This window comes from Ornithodoros turicata, chromosome 6 (assembly GCF_037126465.1).
Source record: "Ornithodoros turicata isolate Travis chromosome 6, ASM3712646v1, whole genome shotgun sequence".
Lineage (NCBI taxonomy): Eukaryota > Metazoa > Arthropoda > Arachnida > Ixodida > Argasidae > Ornithodoros > Ornithodoros turicata.
The window spans coordinates 2,338,983-2,360,832 of NC_088206.1; the positions used below are offsets into that span (position 1 = coordinate 2,338,983).

The 21,850-nt window shown below is 47.0% G+C and overlaps 1 protein-coding gene across 1 annotated transcript in view; it reads left to right on the forward strand.

Annotated features, from left to right (window-relative positions):
* LOC135398816 (mucin-2-like) overlaps positions 1 to 21,850 on the forward strand; it is a 47,506-nt gene that overhangs the window by 8,060 nt on the left and 17,596 nt on the right. Inside the window, exons 2-12 of the mRNA XM_064630310.1 lie at positions 9,742 to 9,973; positions 11,155 to 11,259; positions 12,712 to 12,905; positions 14,402 to 14,502; positions 14,647 to 14,777; positions 15,295 to 15,398; positions 15,575 to 15,672; positions 17,061 to 17,185; positions 17,586 to 17,654; positions 18,622 to 18,734; positions 20,709 to 20,806. Coding sequence (XP_064486380.1) covers positions 9,742 to 9,973; positions 11,155 to 11,259; positions 12,712 to 12,905; positions 14,402 to 14,502; positions 14,647 to 14,777; positions 15,295 to 15,398; positions 15,575 to 15,672; positions 17,061 to 17,185; positions 17,586 to 17,654; positions 18,622 to 18,734; positions 20,709 to 20,806 — 1,370 coding nt within the window. The remainder of the gene's footprint in view (positions 1 to 9,741; positions 9,974 to 11,154; positions 11,260 to 12,711; positions 12,906 to 14,401; positions 14,503 to 14,646; positions 14,778 to 15,294; positions 15,399 to 15,574; positions 15,673 to 17,060; positions 17,186 to 17,585; positions 17,655 to 18,621; positions 18,735 to 20,708; positions 20,807 to 21,850) is intronic.

Below are 21,850 nucleotides of genomic sequence, written 5' to 3' on the forward strand. Positions count from 1 at the left end.
GACATCGAAAATACGTGACGCTGGCATGAATTGGGACATTGAGAAGCGGTCAGGGGCTATCTGACAATGATGAACGGGGGGGGGGGGATATATTTATTAGACGAAAAGGGGGAAAAAAAACGGAAGGAAGGTCAGCCATGATGAACGGGAGAAACGTTTAGCCTTCGATTACATGAGATATGAAGCCTGCGTGTAGGTAGTTAGTTACGTGGAGCAAATCATGGAAGGACTGTATGTCGAAGAAGGGATATTACTCGACGGAAGCTTTATTGGGGGAAGAATACGTCGAAATAATATTTTATTTATTTATCGTCAGGGCCCCGTTGGCAATGGGCAGCCTGCGACGTTGGTATACGAGACACATATGAGTCCTATACCAGCATGAGATTCCATGCGACTCTTGGCCCGCGTAATCTGTTTAACAATGACTTAATTACTTATGTGAAGAATCATCTAAGTCGACGCGCGGATACAGTATTTGCTCGTTCGTAGGTATAACTCCAGGATCATGTATAAAGACGGGGAGGTGTCGAGATCGAAATCCTCTTCTGAGGTTTCATCCGGAAAATTCCGGTAGATTTTACTTATACATGCTGGAACAGCCCCCCCTGAAGTCGGCCCTCCATCCTTTCATATGCCCACTCCCATACTCCGCTGACAGCTACAGTTTCTTCGCAATGCCAATAAAAAAAATAAAGATAACAATAATCGTTTCCTGACGGCTGCGTGGCACTCAAACGCAATTTGAGTCAAAGAAAAAGCCTGGAAAAGGTCACAATAGTATGAGCTGTCATAATTTATGACGCACCGATGTGTGACGGTTGCAAAATTAAGTTTTCCACCGACATATATATAAGACATCTGGATGAGGCACGAGAATAAGAAACGACTCGCCGGCTTTATGACTTCGCATCGTAAATTGTTACTGATCCGTTTTCTGGGTGTCATTTCGGGGAAATAAATTGATGCACCGATTGTGCAGGAAAGCCGCATCTCATGTAATGTACTATGACGAGATGAGTTTAGGAAGACAATGACGAAAGAAACTTTCTTTATGGGTATGAAAACAAGCTGCACATATCGCCACTTGTTTAGCTTTACCAGGTATACAGCTTCTATTCTCCACTTCCCTTGCTTCTTTGAAGTCGAGTAGGTCCTGCGGCCACCACAGGGGAGCATCCTATTCCATCGTTACTTTTCCATAATTTATTGTTGACCATAGACCATTCAGCCTGCCCAAAGTACTTGGCCCATGGAGCTCCCCTGCGCATCAGTGCCGGGCTCTTCGCTCTCCCTTTTTGCTTTCATGCAAGCCACTGGAGTCCTCGAAGAGCTCTAAACAGAACTCCGACCTGTCGCCCTCTTCCCGTTCATCATAATTCATCCTCTCATATTAATCTCTGTGAAGTGGGGTACGGTCCTGTGGCTATGTCCTGTGGGCTCGTGTGTGTACCCACGGGGAAACATCCCATGTCATCATCACTTCTACTTCGTTTATTGCTGTTGTTGTTGTTGCTTCAAACCCCAATTGAATTATGACAGTTGAAGAAAAGGCACCAGCACTGGGCCTCTGATTGCCAAGAGACAACCGAGGCTTGCGGAGCGTAGCAGAGGCCGCCAGTCAGAGGGTGTGTGGTCGAATCCCACTGCTCGTGCCTTTGTCTTCGACAACCATCATTCATTTGGAGCGTAACTATAAATCCTTTTACACCTTAAAGGGTGTAAATCAACATATGCAGGGCGTACACTGAGAGTAAGGCATAGATGCAGGTCAGCCGGTGGACAAACTCCACGATGTGAAAAGTCTGAGTCACGGGCAATAGCTAGAGGAAACGGACAAACACACGACTTGAGTCGTGTGTTTGTCCTGTCTCTCTAGCTGTTGCCCAGGCTCATGTTTTCCACGTCATTGAGGGCGTGTACCTTTTAAAGGGGCTATCGTATCCGTTCCGGTCGATTCCGGAACTAGAGTGCCGTCTTACTCCGCGTTCACAACTGATAATAACGCCGAAAATCGGACGCGAATTGGTGCCGTTGTTCCTGTGCAGTTTGATGTAACACATGGCAAGAGCAGACGACGCGTATTAGAGAGTATTCCGAGATTCCCTCTCCGGGAACGTCACCCGGAGAAGGTCAATCAATGTGAGCCCTTTGGGTCGCGGACGAGACAAGTCAGGGAGCGGCTGGAGCCTGGAGGGTTGGTAACCTTGGCGACCGAGCGACCGACAAGCGGGCGGGCGAGCCGGTGTACTAGGGGACGTCGTCTGCTCTACGATGGGCTTTCTGAATGTTTTCTGGTTAGCGTCGGACGTGTTCGTACGGCCAGGAGCTTAACGCCGTGTTCCACGCAACATGGTCACGTCAGAACTGACACTGGCAAGCGAAAGTCGGCGTATTTACCGAGGACTTTTCACTTAGTAGTATATATTGCGATGCGAACGCCAGACGACCTCGGAGACAATCGCCTGCGCTGCGCTCCCATAGGTGACGTCGGTTTCGCGGGAGATGTGGGAGGAGGAGGCGCGCTTCCGGGACAAACTTGGGCAGGGCGGCGAACTCTGAGCATTGCGTCAAGGCTGGCTTAGAGTCCGGCGGAGCGGGGCGTAACGACGCGCAGCGCACCGCACCGGTGAGTTCATAGTTGCCGACACTCCGCGAAGCGCGGCGCGGCGCGGCGGCAACGCGCGATACGTCAGCCGTGGTCAGCCGCCGTCGGGGGAGTAGAGCAAGGCTCTGCATCTGGCGGTAAGCAGCGGGCTGTGCACGGCGTGGGCTCCGGTGGACTCTCATTTCCCAACATGGCGTCGCCCATTAAGCATTTAATCGAAGCTGCTAAGGAACATCCGTGCCTATATAATACACGAGGGATGGACTATAGAGACAAGCAAAAGAGGGAGAACAGCTGAGTAGACGCGTGTGACTAAATTCTTGAATTCAGTGTATATGTTTGGGGGTACCAACCGTATTACAGCAGTATAAACATAACAGTATACCAACGATGAGAACATGTATTGTCTTTTGTCGGATTCCAACACGCGGGTACAATCGCGAGATATGCTTTCTTTCCCACTACGACAAGCCTCACCGCCCGCAGCACATCGCTGCCATCGCGGCTTCTCCCGCACCTGTTATTTCTTTTTTTTTAAAGGAGTAGTAAGCCGGCACTTGCCTGGCTGACATCTCCTTTTGTGTGAATAAACGTATACCCTCCCTACGAAATGTGAAAATCCTTTTTTCCTTTTCGTTTCTTTTCTTTCTTTCCTTTCCTTTCTTCTTTGTCTTTTCCTTTTCTTTTCCCTTTCCCTTTCCCTTTTCTCCTCTTTTACTGAACTTCTTTTCCTTTTCCTCTTTTTCGTCCCCCATTTACCATCTTTTTGGAATAGCGGGTCGACCTCCGTCTGGCTGACGTACCTTTCCTTTCTTTTTTTCTTAATAAACATATCCCACCCACCCCCTCCGCGGTGGTGTTTTCGCCGCGCTGCGCCTAATCGCGCCAGACTATATACGATCCCGGTAGGATGAGGAAGTGTGGCGTAGCGAACGCTAGCGGTCGGCGCGGAACGCGGGCGGCGATGAGCGAAGACTACGTCGGACTCTAAACCAGCCTTTACGCGTGTATTACTGTCACACAACGCGTGATATTTGGACGGAACAACTTTGTGATGTCTAACAAAGGCAGAGAATGATGTACTGCGATATTTTACATCTATCAACGGTGTAAAACGTATCAGGAGCTGTAGAGTGTAGTAGCGCATGTATTGTAAGCAGAGATGCTCTCATGCACAAAGTGCCTTTTGAATGTCGCGTATTTTCACATGTGTCTTAAAAGAATTATACGCATGTGGATGTTTCGCTGTAGTTGTTTGAAACTTCAGGTACCATAATTAGTGACATAAGTGACGACGGTCACTAGTATCAGAAGAAACGAAATATCGCATTTCAAAACCAACATTATCATATCAGTATTATCTTAAACACAGATACACACAAAAAGCTAGATCACGTTTTTGATGCCTGCTTGTCTTGCGGTAGAAGAACAGAAGTACTTGCACGCAGAACAGAAAGTGTTTGTTGAGGTAAATGTCTAAGTTGCAGAAAAATATCTCGGCAACAATACTGTTAATTTGCGGTAAAAACTTGCCGTTCTTCAACAGAATGATAACATAAGAGCGATGCTGTATGTAATTCGCTCATCTTATCACGCGAAAATATTTTCAATTAGGGGGATACGAAGGCTCATTAAATGAAAGACAATGACGAAAGGATTCGCAATGATACAGCGTGGTTCCGTGTCATTTATATCCTGCAAAGCAAGACGCTAGCATTAGATAACCAAAAGACCACTAGAAATATTTTAACTGGAAAATCTTCTCACATAACTTCCGTTTTCCTTCCGCTCCATTGACCAAGCGTATAAAAAACATTCATTGATGAATTACCTGCCTCTTTCACCCCATTCTACGAAATAGAGAATATTTAGATGGATATTTTGATTTAGACAGACAAAATTTAGAGAATAATTTCCGTCGAACCAACAACAACAACAACAACAAAATACACTGATGATGATGAATGGGAAAATTCGCCACCTGGGTTGCCGAAAAAAATCTGCACCGGCTCCTAGCGAATATTGTAAGACTGTCTTACAATATTTGCTTACAATAATCGGCTGTCGCGAGGCTACAGTTGTAACGGAAAATCCTCGGCACATGTCCGGGTTTGTTGAGTCGTCATTGCTTGATTGTGTAAAAGTGACGCAACATGCATATTTTTACAAATATTAACGAGCTGGACTCTTGCCCCCTGTCTCTCTCACAAAATTGCTTGGTCACTGGCCACATCCAGTCCACTAACGCCCTGCCCTGAAAGCTCTATTTGACCTTTCTGGATACCATATATATAGGACTTGGATCCTTATATTGTGAAGGGGCTCATTATATCATTCCCAGGTGGGAACAGGAACGTGATGTACCGTATCCACACGCGATGCGACCAAACCAGCAGCAATTCGAACAATACATAAATATAAAACAAGTACTGCACTTAATTCTTATGTATGAATGTGTGCTGCATCATAATGTGCATTGTAACGGGTATTTCGCAGAGATGGCCATCGTGTGTTGAGCATAATACCTCTTTCAGACGGTCGGGCACATACGGCCTTTAAGGCAATGGCGCTAAAAAAAAAAGGCCGTAGCTGAAATATGGCCTTAAACCCTGGGAGGCTGCTAGACGGTATCCGCGAAGGCGTTTTGCCGGTGATGATAAAAAAGAGTATCATGCGTACTTACGAGAAGAGAGAACGTAAGGTCTCTAACCGCTTATTAGGAAAAACCAAAACGAGGTGTGTGTTGTCTATATTGTACAGTAGTCGTTGTCTTCAGCGTCTTGCCGATCCACGTTGGGACGGATTCACATGGCCATTGTTTCTCGTCCAGATACGGTCCGTTTTTTTTAACGGACAGCAAAGTGACCCATTCAAACCGGTAGTGCTGTTCATGTATTGTCATCAAGCAGGACAGCAAAGGGACCCATTGAAACTGGTAGTGCTGTTCATGTATTGTCATCAAGCAGGACAGCAAAGGGACCCATTCAAACCGGTAGTGCTGTTCATGTATTGTCATCAAGCAGGACAGCAAAGGGACCCACGGAAACTGGTAGTGCTGTTCATGTATTGTCATCAAGCAGGACAGCAAAGGGACCCACGGAAACTGGTAGTGCTGTTCATGTATTGTCATCAAGCAGGACAGGAAAGGGACCCATTGAAACTGGTAGTGCTGTTCATGTATTGTCATCAAGCAGGACAGCAAAGGGACCCATTGAAACTGGTAGTGCTGTTCATGTATTGTCATCAAGCAGGACAGCAAAGGGACCCACGGAAACTGGTAGTGCTGTTCATGTATTGTCATCAAGCAGGACAGCAAAGGGACCCACGGAAACTGGTAGTGCTGTTCATGTATTGTCATCAAGCAGGACAGGAAAGGGACCCATTGAAACTGGTAGTGCTGTTCATGTATTGTCATCAAGCAGGACAGCAAAGGGACCCACGGAAACTGGTAGTGCTGTTCATGTATTGTCATCAAGCAGGACAGCAAAGGGACCCACGGAAACTGGTAGTGCTGTTCATGTATTGTCATCAAGCAGGACAGGAAAGGGACCCATTGAAACTGGTAGTGCTGTTCATGTATTGTCATCAAGCAGGACAGCAAAGGGACCCACGGAAACTGGTAGTGCTGTTCATGTATTGTCATCAAGCAGGACAGCAAAGGGACCCACGGAAACTGGTAGTGCTGTTCATGTATTGTCATCAAGCAGGACAGCAAAGGGACCCACGGAAACTGGTAGTGCTGTTCATGTATTGTCATCAAGCAGGACAGCAAAGGGACCCACGGAAACTGGTAGTGCTGTTCATGTATTGTCATCAAGCAGGACAGGAAAGGGACCCATTGAAACTGGTAGTGCTGTTCATGTATTGTCATCAAGCAGGACAGCAAAGGGACCCATTGAAACTGGTAGTGCTGTTCATGTATTGTCATCAAGCAGGACAGCAAAGGGACCCATTGAAACTGGTAGTGCTGTTCATGTATTGTCATCAAGTAGGACAGCAAAGGGACCCATTGAAACTGGTAGTGCTGTTCATGTATTGTCATCAAGCAAGACAGCAAAGGGACCCATTGGAACCGGTAGTGCTGTTCATGTATTGTCATCAAGCAGGAGAGCTACTACTGCTGCTGCTCCTCCATCTCAGATTAGTGTCTGGTATCAGCATCACGTACAGGGTACCTTAATTAACGACCTCAGACAAACAGAAGCGTGAACACCGTCATCATGTTTTTTATATTGTTGACTGATGAGATGGGTCACCGAATTTGTGAGCCCATCTTCCTTAACGTTTTAGCCTACTATTCCCTGTGTCCTTAGTTTACAGGTTCCCTTTATTTTCCCCAACAAAGTCATCAACTGAGGCCAGTACTGAAACTCTGCCCCATTGCTTTTGCACTTGAGTGTAACACTGCATCGCGTGCTTCAGAAGAGCGCCAACACTCCTGTGCTTTACAATTAACTCAGCCCAAATTTCCAATAAATCCCCTCCCTGTGTTGCGCCTCTAGCATATTCTAAATTCCTTTAACTAATCTGGTAATCTGAATTTAATAACACCCTCCACTACCCTGAACCCTTTACACTGCCATAGTTTTGCAAAGTTTTTTTTTTTTTTTGCTCCTAACCTTAGCCGCTCTCTCCCAAGCCAAGTTCGGTCTGAGCCTTCTTGAGCCTGTCTGAGAATTCTCGGTGTTACTTTTAACCCTAACGGTATGTTGCCCCCTAAACCTCATCGTGTTTACCAGCCCTTGGAGGTAGTCCCTAGACGGGCTGCTGCTGGTGCTGCTGTATTCCCAACTGTAGGATGGGATTTTAGAAAAAATCTTAAGAAAAAATCTTCACGGAAACAGCACCGCAACCGATGCTGCCCCGACGACCGTTTGATATATAGGCCGCGCGTTCAAAGACACGGTCCACCAAGGGGCGGACCGCGTTACCAAGGGACTCCTCTCCAGTATATGAGGGACCGGCTCCCATTTGCCTCCCTCCACCACTTACGCGGATCTGTTCACACGTTCGTTTTTGTTTCACGAATCATGCGTCCATCCTGAGCAGACGTGTTTCTCTGCATGGGCCAGGTGGCGCGAGTGAGCAGCAACGTCAGCGCCCCAAATTAGCAGACGACGCGGCACTTTCAAATACACAGTCTCGAGTTGTTCGCACTTTTCAAGAAGCACCGCTTTTTCTGTGGATTTCCTACAGGTTTTGTAGCTTTCTTGGCACCATACCGTTTGAAACAGCCGATGAAATGACCTACTGTTGGGATCTGTGGCCGTTTGGGCCCGAAATGGCGCTGTGCAAACCTCACTGCAACAGCCCTATTCTGGCTTATCATTGCGGAGCAGAAACGCGCATGCGCGGATGCGTATACGGAATGCAGACATATATGCCCATTCACACGAGCGTGGCCTTCGTGCGTTCGTTTTTGACGGACGCAAGAAGTTTGTGTGAATTCAGCCTCGCTGAGGCCGACATTTGCATCACGTGACCTTGTCTGTGCCTTATATACTTGATGCGTCTGCAATAAGGTGGCAGGCCATAATTAATTACCCTCGCACGACAACAATTCATCATACGGTGGAGCGATGCTATGCGACGGTCTTATAATCTTGTACACCGCGAGCAAAAACAGTGGAACGACACCTGTATATTTTTGCCCTCGCAACGAGAACAGCCCCCCTCCTTATACTACTTGAGCAGTTCCGACGGCGGCACATCTGGACCGAGTCGTGACTTGCACGGGGAAAAGAAGAAGGAAGGGCGAGAAATACGAAAGCAAAATCGGAGAACGAGAAAAAGGAGACGCTTCATGTGATCGAAATGATGGTTCATATGTTCTCCGTTCGACCCGAGAAAGATGGAATTAGGCTTAACCAAACCTCTCGCCGTGTCAGGAGGTAAATGAGGTGCACCGAGTTATTCTTTACGTGATGGAAAAATTTGTGGTTCCGCGTATTCGTCTTTCTTGGGATCTTCGTCGTATATTGCCTTCGTGGACGGGAAACGTGATTGGTCAGCTAATCGGCCGTGATTGAGAGCCAGCGCGCCTCTCACGTGATTTGTTATAGCCTCTCGTTGATTAGAATCCGAGCTACGTGAATCGGTGCACATACTTTTTCGCCCCCCCTTTTTTTTTCTTTCTTCTTTTTTCTCGTTTCCTGTTGCGGGAATGTTTACGTAGGTGAAGCGAAGTTTGTTATTTTCTGAATTTTGGAGATAAAATCGGTTCGGCTAAGTTTATTGAAAGTGAACGCTGCAAATGTTTTGGGAGGTTCATGCTAGACGAGAAAGCGAGAAACATCTTGCAGTTATTTAGATTATTTAGGCATTTTCAAGAGTTTGCATGGCATATTCCATTTGCTGGTTTCCATGAGACTGATGCCAGAAGTGACAAACACACCAAAAAGAGGGGACTTGCTACCCCGGTACGCCTACACTAGATTAACTAAGAAGCAAGTAGAAAAGAGGAGGACAGCAGTAGAGAGGCCGAAAGTTCAATGGAAGGAAAAGCGGGGAGAATAGTGGTAAAAACACCCTAAGGAACGCACGCGCTGAAGAGGGAAAGTCACAAATCACTGTACGTGCCGGGTCTCTTCGAGGAACCGCACTAGTTCTTGCAGTGCAGCCGCCTGGTGCTGCGGTGGCCGGTTCCTTTTCGGCCACCTGAAATCTTTACGATGTCAAAAGGCCGGACGTCCAGACGAGTCAAAGCCGCATTCAAGACATTGCGACCGTCAGCGAACTTAGAATACACGCATGGTATACCTCAATACACGAGGAGTATGTACTCCGCGTCTGCTGTGACGTGACGCTCGTTGCAGTTAGGGGAAGGAGACATATTCCGAGTTTTGTTAAGACAAAATTGTTTTTGTCTTTGTCTCTTCCTTTGCATCTTATGGCAGCCGTAACGCGTACACTCTTAAAAAAAAGGGTGTACTTTAACTCCTTCCTTTGCCACATATATAACACCCTTTTGGACAGTACAATTACTCTCAAAAGGGTGTTATATATGTGGCAAAAAAAGGAGTTAAAGGAGTTAAAGTACACCCTTTTTTTAAGAGTGTACTGTCATATTTTTACTTTCTTCCTTTGACGTTGCCGCCATCGTGTAACGACACTCTTCCTTATTTCCCTCGCAGGGCCAGAGACATGCATACTTTCCCGCATACGGTACCACCAGAAGAGGAGGGTACCCGCCGAGTGTCAAAGGGAGGTACTTGTCCGGGATGGCAGAAGCGTATCCATCCAGCGTGAAAGGAGGATACTCAAGCGGAGTGAAAGGCGGCTACCCATCAGGGGTCAAAGGGTACCCGTCTGGGACGAAAGAACATCCTCCCATATTTGAGAGAAGATACCATCCAAGTGATCCAGGTGGGGCTTCAAGAGTGGATATCGTTGTCGTGGTTTCGATGTATAAGATTTTACGATGCGTTTAAAGCATGACGACATATTTATGTCATTTTTACATTGGCAGCATTTTACGGTGGAAGCATATTCTTTTACAGCTTCGCGAAAAACGTCTCGGGACCAACGTCGAGATGCTAAACTTCACTAAATGCTAAAACTTCATGCTCGTGCTAAAAACTCATGCTAAAACTTGACACGCGGATTCCGCCGCCATAACAACCAACATAAGCATGTCCAATGACATTTGCACGTTACCTTGTGAGCTATACGTTCTAATAAGCGTATACTGAGTCTCGCTCAGTCACGAGGACACAGCCTCGCCATTTACACGTCGCTTCTGACACTTTCCCATTCACTCCCATATTGTTGTGGGCGACATCTTCTCAAGCTACCCAAGTTTGCAACCTTCGAATAGACGAGCGTTTAGAGACTCCGCTGCTTCTGCGGGGACTTCAATTGAACAATGGCAGTTGAAGAAATGCTACGCTGAAGAAAGCTATATATACTACGTTGCTGGCGTTTCTGAGCGGAGTTCACATTGAGATTCATCAAGCTTAAGTTAAGTGACCGACACTATGCGACCCGCAGAGATGTGTATTGTCTAACGTTACCTCAGTGTAGAACGGATTACGGGCTTCACTCTTTCTGTTACGTCGGTTTCAAATTATGGAATCAACTCCCTGTTCATATAAAAAACATTAAAAGTATTAAAGCGTTTAAAAATAGAGTACGGGAATACTTTACCACTGAGAGCTAGGTCTTTGTGCATGCAAAGTCAAAGAGAGATAGCAGGATATAAGGATAACGTGATTAAAACTGATCCAATAACGCAGATTCGCAACAACCACCTTGTAATTTAATGACGCTACGGTCATTATTATGATAGGTCAGTTAGGTTTGCTGTTGATGATACCTTTTGCGTGTATACGTGTTTTCTCTTATGAATATTTCATTTTTTCTCTTACACAGGACTGTTGTATGTTGTATGTGTTCCATGTATAAATGAATTTTCTTTTTGGGACTGCATCTCGGGCTTGCCTAGCAGTCCCTATTTAACAGTTCATGTAAATATTCCATGTAAGAAAAAATAAAACAAACTTCCAAACTTCTTTGTTTGTGAAGCGCGTCTTATTTTTTTTTTACAGAAGACGTGTTTGAGGACAATCGGGAGGTCGAAACAGGCGAGGACCCGATGCAGCTCCACCTAGACCCAAGGGATAGCAGCAGCATACCGCCGGAGTGTGCCACAGGTATGTCGACTATCTACCCATGTGCATAGAGGTTGGCAAAAAGAAATACAGCACGTCATCCCCCACTTTAACTGATTGAAATATGGCAGTCGTCGAAAAAAAAGCCAGACAGCGACGGGCTTTGAAACACGCGCCTCTCGATTGCCAGTCGAGTGCGTTAACCAATTACGCTACGCTGACATCTGCTTTACGACTTACCAAGGGGCTTCATTCACCTAACGGGACCACCGCACTCTCTCCCACATTTCTTCTCATACACACATACATGTAACACAAGTACGAGGCAGCGCTTACTTCACACGTCATTTGCTTTTAATTATGTGTAGTCCTCGTTGAATGTGGTATGAAAATATTCCAGAAAGGCTTCCGCAAAAATGCTATTGATCGCATTTCACGTATGTGCTACGGTAATTGATCTAGGGACTCTCGACGTCAACTTTATTTGCAGCTTTCGTAAGCTTTATAAAAAAATCCACACACACACACAAATGTTACAGTGTCTTCAGAGCCATCCTTGTCCAAATCGGTTCAGTACTAGCCGAGAAAAATCGCATTGTTTCTCCCATAGAAAATACATGGGGCCGCCGGAGGTCGTATCCCCTCTTAACATATTTTCAAGATTCATTTTTACGTCACATTTACTCGCTCTACTTTGTCAATTTCGTGTTCTAATTACAATAATCGTACTTGACTTTGCGTAGACTACCGCATTTTAGTTGTCCTTACTTCACTCCATCTATCGTGCCTCCGATTGGTCAACGCTGCTTTACATACGGCAAGCAGTTCCCACCGTGACGTTCGTGACGTTGCCCACCTCCGTGACCACCACCACCACCACGTGCTTTACGTAACCTACTGTGTTTCATTTGTCGTGCTAAATTTTTATTACCCCACCTCACTTTGGCTATTGTCCTCATTTCCATCCCCATATCATCGTCATCATGTATCTCTCTCACTCTCTCCTCATTTCCCTTCTGGCGAGCCACGCCCAACCTTCTGCATAATCTATTTCACTTTCCATTCCTAGGACAATATCCGCCATTCCGTTCCATTCCAGGCATCTGGAATGATTCCGGAATCATTCCAACTCCGGAGAGGCAACCTCCGCAACCCTGCTACCTCCGCCCCTTGCCCACTTTTCTTTACTACCTTTACCTCTCTCCGACCGGCTTCGGTGCATCACTTCTTAGCGTGTCCGCCTAGTAATCTCAAGGTTCCGGGTTCGAACACGCCCGAAGATGTTAGTATAATCTGGTGGCAGAGTATACGCCGTCGTCTTCCGCGAGGGATGCTAGATACCGTGTGCTGAGACTGCGGCGCACGTTGAAGATATAGTTGCCTCACGACTGTGAAGCGAAGATTTTTTTTTAGGACCTTATCGTTTCCAGTTTCTGTTCTTTCGTTCCACGTTGAAAGTATCCCATCGCTGTAGCATCCACCCTTTCTCAACAGTGCGTTACTGGATGTGTATCGACCTCCTGACGAACGACGTAGCCGAGATCAGTGGACCACACAAAGCTGTCACCACTTACGAGTATGACATGGAAAGGCGAAAACTCTTCGAGAGCGCTGCAGAGAGACTGGAGCAAGAAGGGGTTGTAAGCCGAGAGAACTACCTGTACTACGGCGAAGGGTACGAGATTTTGGTGAGTCCTAAGTCATCCAATGATTTTGAATGAGTCCTCGTACGGTATATCACATATATTTGATGGTGATGATGATGGAGTTTTAGTGGTGCACAGGCAACTGAGGCTATAGTGCGCCAGCATATGTATGATGAAGGGTGTGTCTAGCAAGGTGTAAACGACTTAACGAGCAGCGTATTTTTGAAAAAAATGGCTAGGAAGCAAGCGAGCTAGTGAAGATGATGCATAATGCAAAACCCCGAGACTAGGGAACACGAAAGGACAGACACAACACGAAGTCTCGAGGCTTCGTGTTGTGTCTGTCCTTTCGTCTTCCCTGGTCTCAGGGTTTTACATTATGCAGCGTATTTTTGTTTAAGGCGTAGAGCCTGATATGATATAGGAAAAACAAAAAAGTTACGAAGCATTCAACTGTCCCGAGTGTCTAAAAAAGTTCCGGTCATGGGCGATCTACCGATGGCCAAGGACACACAGGAAATCTTTTTGCACCCTTTAGGGTGTAAAAGGGGTGTAATTTGCGGATAACACCCTACTTTCACCCTACTAACTTCACTAACACTACTACTTCTACACTAACACCCTACAACTTCAGTTACACTGCCACACGCGCACACTAACTGGATCCGCATCCACTGACCCGGAAGGTTCTTCCACTTCCATGTTCAGTGGGGTCATCTGCATGCAGTCGTTCAGTTCGTATGGCTGTTATCACTGGCATGTGATACCTGAAGTATGAAGTATAGTCCGGTCAGGATGGTGTTTATTACTCCGGTAGGTACTACAAGGTAGACATAACTACCTTAAGACACTCACCATCGGATAAGCCTAGGGAAACCAATAAACGTGCACGACCGCGCGACCGTTCCTCAGAGAAATATAACGGGTAGACCAGCGCAAGAACTCTACGTCACTATAGCACCATCAACTGTACCGCTAAGTACACCACAATATTCTTGTGTAACGACAAGGTAGGAGGGAACATCACAGGTGTGCCGCGACACTGGACGACGGCCCTGCACCTACAGTACATATAGAGAAAGAAACACACAGAAGATCTAGCGAGACTGTAAGGAAATGTCGAGGGAGGTGCCCATAAGGATGAGTGCCTCCGATACTTCGTATACAGAGACTGTTCATCTTCTGGGCGTTCAGAAGGAGAGCAACCTGCGTTCGAAATATCGACGGCTTTCGTCCTGAGACCCTTCCCTTAGTACAGGACTATAGCGAGTCAGGACATTGTCGTGGCTAACACCTCCATGTTTTTCTTTTCGCCTTATCTAATCTAATCTGTCAATTTACACATTACCGGCCTCGGCGGTTCACTCGGTAACGTGTCCGGTTACTACCAAGATTGTGTGTTCGAACCCGGTCCAGGACGCCATGTCGTGGCTCATTTTGCTCAAGCTGCCCGACTTCGTTTACCATACTGGACTCTGCATAACCTACTTCAGTCGATGGCAGGGAATAATTTGCCCTTTCAATTTTGTCAATCATAGGCCGTGCCAGGAACAAGGATACGAGTACACTGTACATTCGTAGCTGGAATGCAAAGGAGAGGGAACTGTACCGACAAATTCCTGATGATCAACAGCAAAAAGTAAGTCATGTATGTGACGTAAATACTCGAACACTAAAGGAGAGGTATCACGTTAAGCACTTTCCACTTGAGTTGTTGCAATTGTTCGTTGGAGATGAGCGAAGTAACAGAGGGTCGGTGACCGAAGCGTTCTTTCTTACTCAGGTTCTGCAGCAACACCAATCCTTCCATCGATTTTACGTACCGGTACCCCGGTGCTCAGGAAAGCACCATAGTTTTCAGGGCGTCCAATCCGGTGACGATGAAATACAAGTGTGTCTTGCGAGTGGAAGAAAGTAAGATAATGCTAGACCTTCCTGTGATATCTTTTTTCAAAGGGGTTGCGATACTCTGACAGATGGTAGTCATTACATTATGCACGCCTTCCTGCACGCCACTGCACGCCACATTAAAAAAAAAATAGTGAGGTTATTTTTCTACGTGCCGTACTTCCACCTCTGACGTCAGAAGAGTCTCGGCCATTCCTACTGGTTCTCTTTCGCGGCGACGTCAGTAACGCGGGTGACTACCACCTACGCCCACCTACGTGAGGCCGACAACGGCAAGCCCTATCGAAATCACCACCACCACCACCACGGGTGACTACCACGACGTCAGAGCTGGATGAGTTTCGGTTTTCGTTTTGCCGACTTTTTACGCGTTTTTTTTTTTTTGTGTGTGCAAAAAACATGAAATGCAGTTTCCATTTACCTTGCACGTCCTGGAACGTCGCAGCCCCTTTAATTTGTAGAGAAATTCAGTCATTGTAAATACTCGTGCAATATTCACTATGATCTAATTCCTCAATTTCAGGGCCGGAAACGACGACTGTATTAGACCTCGTGAGGTACGGCGTCCAGTGGTTTTCTGCAGCAGGGAAAACATTGCACGGGAACGAACAGCATTATACTGTCCTGGTGAGCTTTGGCGATTGCTTTTTGGAAAGTAAGGGATTAACACCAAGGAAGGGGGGGATGACAGACCTAGGAAATGAACCTAGAAGAGAGAATATATAAGCAACGTTCTCTATGCCTGACGATGCCTCTTCGAGGCATCGGATGAGCAATCGTAAACTGCTCCTCTATTACCACAGGCCCCGAAGCTGTCCAAGATCATCCTGAGGTGTCCCGTGTACATGGTTAACGACTACAAGCCTTGTAACCACAGCTACATCACGGTCAATGTCCAAAGGTGCGTTATCATTTCATTCTTACAAAAAGTTTTTCACGTAGCCCAGTATGTGTTAAGTACGTATTGGCAACGGGTCTGACCCCAACTGTGTTTCCGAATTTTCTATTTCGGAGTCATTTCTTCAACAAGAGTTCCGCGGGGATAAGTAAAGTTGAAATTCCTGCCACGAGGCGTTCTTCTTTTCCCGCTACTGTTGCTCCGGTCGGGCATGCATTTTCAAATTTAACTAGTATGACAGATTTGTGAAAATTAGACAAAAGCACAAAAAAGTACGAAAAATAAATGTTTGTAGTAATAAAGACGAAGGTACCCCCGTTAGCACAGGGGCGGATCCAGATCCTCGGTTTCTGTGGTATCTTTGTCGGAGCGCGTGGTGTGGGAGGGGAGAGAGGGAAATCCAATGTATAAACTGACGTTTTGGGCCACTGCGTTAGCACTGGGTTGTCGACGGTTCAACGGACACACACACACACACAAAGAGACGAGATGGGGCTGATGCCGGCCAGCAGGCTGGATGCTGCCCTGGTGCCATTTGTAGATAGTGAGAGATGATGATGGAGATGAGGATTCAGGTGATCAAAGTAGGGTGGAGAGGCGTGTTGATGACAGGAAATCCCAAAGGTGACGGAGACCTTGGTGCGTATGAACGCTTGAACAATGGGTCCAGCACCTTGTCTCTGGTAAAAGGGCGATGGTCGATTGCATGCATTCCGTGCTGCAAGATCTCGCGCTCCCGCTGGTAGTCAGGGCATTCCATAAGTAGGTGGTGCATTCCATAGCAGGTCAATGCGCATATTGAAGATGCACAAAGCTCCGATGGCGCACAACCAAGGCGCTGCCTCATAACTGGGGTAAGTGCAACATTCAGCCGTATACGGTGAAGAGGAGATGCGTAGTGTCGCGAAAGGCGACGGGGAAGCGACAGAGAGAGAGAGAGAGAGAGAGACGAATCCACTGCGTGGAGCCGAGAGTAGGGTGTCATGTCATGCAGCCACTGTGATCTCGTGTTGTCTCGATAGCACGGACAAGGGCCCGACGGTCACCTTTGGGCAAGATCATAGAATGGGCTGAAAGTATCTGATGACCCCGTAGGGCAGCCTTGTAAACCCTTCATTGCCGGATGTGCCCACATGACGAGGTACCCACTGTAATACTATGCAGTGGCCCCGGAGCAGTAGCTCTTTGTAGGATTCAAGCACGTCAGAAACAGTGGACAGACCGCGAATGCCCATTGTTGCGAGGCATTGGAGAGCAGCCAACGGACATCACTGCCTTTAACAGGGCGAAAAAAAAAAAAGCTTCAGCATCCTTGAACTCAGCGCTTCCTAGACTAAATGATCATGCTATTATTCCTACTTTCGCAAGTTAGACAAAGCTGTTTCTCGCAGGTATTGCCACTACCCAACCACGAACGACATCGAGATCGAGGTCGGGCCGACGCAGAAAGCAGAGATTGCGATCCGTCTTGATTCTCCGCAGGAACGCGTCCAGTGCGAGGTCAGAAGGGTTGCCGGTAAATATGTTTCCTTTCTTTTATTTATGAGGGCTTCACAAAGCGGGGTCAAAGATAGTAGAACCACAAGGAAAGGTCTTTGATGAAGATGGCTGAGCTGGGATTTGGTATTTCTTAGATGCGGACACACGTTAAAGTGGAAGCGTGAACTTCTATGTATGAATTCTATGTGGCTTCGGTGAAAATAACGCTGAAAATTTGCAAACCAGATTATGTGGATCAGAGAAAAACAAGTATTTTTCTATCATGTCTACTTTGGTTTCTTGCGTACGCTTGCCTAGTGCTTGAATAATGCACCGCTAGACCATTGTACTACAGCTAGCGACATGATGTCGTGTTACCTACCTATGGTGTACCTAGGGTGGTACCCCCTATATAGTGGTTCTCTTTTTTGTTTCAGGAAGGATCACATCATGCGCGGTTCCTCCAACGCCTCCGGCCGAGCCACCTGTCACTTCCAATGCAGAAGGTATAACTCCAGTACACAATACTTCGCAAGTTCGACAAGTATATAGTCCAGCTCACTTGTTCGAAGTGTTGTGACACATGGCAACAATTTTTGTATCGGATAAATGTTAAAAAAAAAAGAAAAAGTAATTTGAACGGATGATAACCTGCAGTCCAAGCACGAGGATAACAGACATAGAGTAGAAAATGGGCACCGCGACTACATCTATAGCTCAGTCTTCACAGCTGGCCAGTGAGGCGGGAGATATGTCACGTGCTCGCGAGAAGCAACAGGAATGGCTGAGACTCCTCTGTTCACACACGACGTGTTCGCGCGAACCAACTCGGCAACTCCAGCCACAGAGAGCCTTATATACGCCAGCTTATTCAGCAACACAGCAACATCCTCTTGAAAAATGCCGATCAGTATATGTCTCAGTAGATTTAGTTAATAAAAAAATACATAAAAAGAACAATTATTTCCGACTACACAATTCGTAAATCCCCGCCAGCTCGAGTTGGTCATGGTTGCTGACGCTGGCCGACTTCCACCAATTCCAAAGTTGGACCGAGTTGGTGCAGAAAGTTGGCCATTGTGAGCGCTAGCCTTAGGTTGCGCGTGTGCGAACCCGGGTGAAGAAGCGGGCACCTTGGTAAAATGCTACAAGTTGCTCAGACACGCCGTTCTACGTAAGAGCTAGAGGTTAAGCCCGTGACCATGTGCTCATATATGCGACGAAGAACCCTCAAGGTTCAGAACGAATCCAAGGGGCAGTGACCATAGTCTTCATGAGCATAGTTGTCTAGACACCTAAAGCCGCTAGAGCCACCAATTATCATTATCACCGCTGCTCGTCGTGGAGTCGATTTTTGTACGTCTGGCTGAGTGCTGATAAGAAGTGAACCTTGATCGATAAAATAACACATCACGCAAAAGTAAAAGACGGTCACATTCGTAAATCGCCTCTTTGTCTTCTCTTGCCTCGTAGCGGTGTGCGTCAACATGCTGCACGAACCAGACGTCGTCATTCGGTCGCCGCCGCCGCCGCCGCCTGGTTATGCTGCGGGCACAGAAACCTTCGTAAAGACATATCACGTGATGGTATGTACCTCCCATATGTTATGCAGAAAGTCCAAAACAAAATATGTGCGGGGAGGTTGAGTATGGGAGTGACGGTAGCGCTATAACCTATTTACTTCCACAGGAAAGGCCAGCCAGAATGGACGGCTTGCTATTCCTTACTAAATGATTCGTTAGGGCGTAGTCCTGCGGTAGTTAAAAGTAGGCGATGAGGGGTCGGAGGTCTTCCGCCGTCCCACACACGGTGTCACAGGCTGCTGAGGAGACCGGTATCACGTAGATAGTGGAGAAGCGCCGCGGTTACGCCACCGGCTTCGTGTGCCAAGTAGTGTTGCGAGAGAGATGGCGTACCCGAGGATGGTCAGGCGGGCCTTGAGGTTGTCGCGGAAGGACTTGGAACGGCGGCAGTCGACCAGAAGGTGACGAATATCTGCCTCAACGTTGCAGGTAGAACATAAGGGTGTGGCTTGCTGGTCCATTTTGAGCAGCAGTGACGGAGTGCGGGCGACGTTGAGGCGGAGCCGATGAATGAGAGCTTCTTCCCTCCTTGAGGCACGACCGCAGATAGTGTTGTCCATCGTTGGGTCAATGCAATGCGTTGGGTTGCATATGCAATCATCATTTATTCAGCGATAAATCACGGTGCTCTACATATTCGATAGGACAGGGCGCCCTATCGAAAATTTGTTCCTGGGGTCGTTTGGGGTAACCCTAGGTCCTGGTTTGCCCAGGACTTTATCTGCTAACCCTAGAAACACTTTGGGTCTTACCGCTAAAGTACCTGGCGCCAGCGCAACACATTCTGAGGGTAATGACAAAGGTCGCGGTGTGGCCCGCAAGTAATCTTAGGAACTGCTCACTGGACCCCAGCACTAAAAATGTACGACAGTGCTATCGGAGGATTGAAAATGTGTTCCTGGGGTTACCCCAGAGCCTGAGACCTTAAGGTATTATGGGATGTTTGGGGTAATCCAGGGTGTAGGAAAAAGAAATGGTACCTGGGTACCCCAGGTCCTGGGGTAAGCTTATGCCCTGGGGAGAATTTTAAGGTAACCACATGGTTTCTTATGGTATATCCCTAGAACGTCGTAGGGTAGCCCAGGACGTCTTCGGGTAATCCTAGGGCGTCTCATAAGACACCTATATACATGCGCGACACGTTTGATTTGACGATCCCCTCGATAGCAGCGCCCACGGAACTGGACGGCTCGTCCATCGACGTTGTCTCCGTAAGAAATAATGCCGGCATGCTACGCCACACATATCGTACTCCTTATATCATCCCCCCGTGCTCGTCCTATTGAATAAAGGACTGGGGTAACCTCAGAACATCTTGAGGTTACCCCAGAAATCTTGAGGTTCTGCTGAGGTAACCCCAGCAACTCCTAGGCATACCCTAAGACGCCTTGGGGTAACCCTAGGACAACTTGTGGCAACCCTAGGCCCTCGGAATAGCAAGGTGGCAGTAGCCTGGGGGGGGGGGGGGGGGTCACATGCACGCTACTCCCATGTATTTCTATGCTCTCTGACGAAATATTGCGTAATCTCACAAAGTTTTAAGGGGATGTCTCCTATGTTTTGAGGGTCTCAGTGTGACGTAGGGGGGACTGGATAAATCAATCACTGTCTAGTGCCATCTGCATTTAAGACGTTTTGAACCAGAGATGTAGCTCTACTGAGGGGGGGAATATATATTTATTGAATGGAAAGGTTAGCTGTACTGAGACGTCTACTAAAGACGCACAATAAAAATTCACACGAGATGTCGACTTCTTCACGAGAAGATCAATGCGATGGGGTTACGCAGGACATGGGACGTGTACAAGGCAACCATGTCATCATATCGATCACCACCTGCTATAGCGAATCCCTAGCCAATATTTCTAACCTAGTATTTCTAATCCATCTTGCCAGGCACATACACTGGTGCTCCGGTGTCGTGCTGCCTTCCTCATGCAGGGTGACATCATGATTCACCAATTACGCCTTTTTCAGAGTGTTCCTGGTACCTTGCACTATATGAATTGCGACGAATTTTCGTTGAGCACAGACTGTGAGAAGGAACACCTAGCGTGGTTCGACTACACAAAAAAGTAAGTGAAAGAGCGTTGATTTGCAACTGCCGCCTAAACAGCTACGTTCCAAATAAACGCTTATGTGTTTTGACTTTCGCGTATAGAAAGGGGCGGACAGTGACAGACGGTGAGACGTCGTAGCACGTGGAGGTTTTGTATTGAGAAAACCCTAGGGGAATAATTTGTTTAATATTTCTCATACAGTCGGGAAAGGGCGATAAGGCAACAGAGCACAGCAATGGTGTCGCATAGGGGTGCTGTTTCAGTGTTCCAAATGATTGCCCGAAGCTTCTCTGAAGGATTGTCCCAATTGTCTCAGAGTTTTTTTTTTCCTCTCAAAGTGACCCAAAGTTAGACACGTTAGGCATAACAAGAAGACAGTGACATACTCATTGCCTGCCTGTTCATATATCATCACCATTTCGTGCATGGCGCCAGCTTGTTTAATTTAAATCGTCCTAGCGTGCTTGCTTAGAAAGGCAGACGTCCCGTAGCAAGATAAGGATAAGGATATAATAAAAAAAGGCGTGCAGAAGATATTTCAAAAGGTATCTTCTCTTTAATCAGAGAATCACCATTCGATCGCCAGGGATCGGAACTCGAATTCACCCATCATTTCCACAAGACAGGCAGCCTCCGTGAGAGCCAGGTCAACGTAAGACAGAACCAGTGCGTTAAAAAATATCTCTGTCATAGTCAGAAGCATAGGCTTGCTGCATGTGATAGATAGCGTAAGTAGTCGACAATGCTAGTAGTGGTGGTAGCAATAATAGCATTAGTTATGTTTTGCTAGTTGGAGGATTTAAGGAACATTTGCTTCATCTTGAGCTTTGCAACAGGTAAGCACAAGTGCAAGGTATTTCCCATTCACCAAAACAAAAAGAGCATTTTGCGACTCATGCGCACATTACTGCATGCTTCGCATGCTACAAAGCGTAAAACTTTGTTACGCTTGGCCGCCATTGGCCGGTGCTCTGACGTCACACCGTTTGTTCTGGCCATGGAGGAAAGAGGAGAAGCAGGTGTACTAAGGGTATCCGAGAGGGAAGAGAAGCGTGGGTC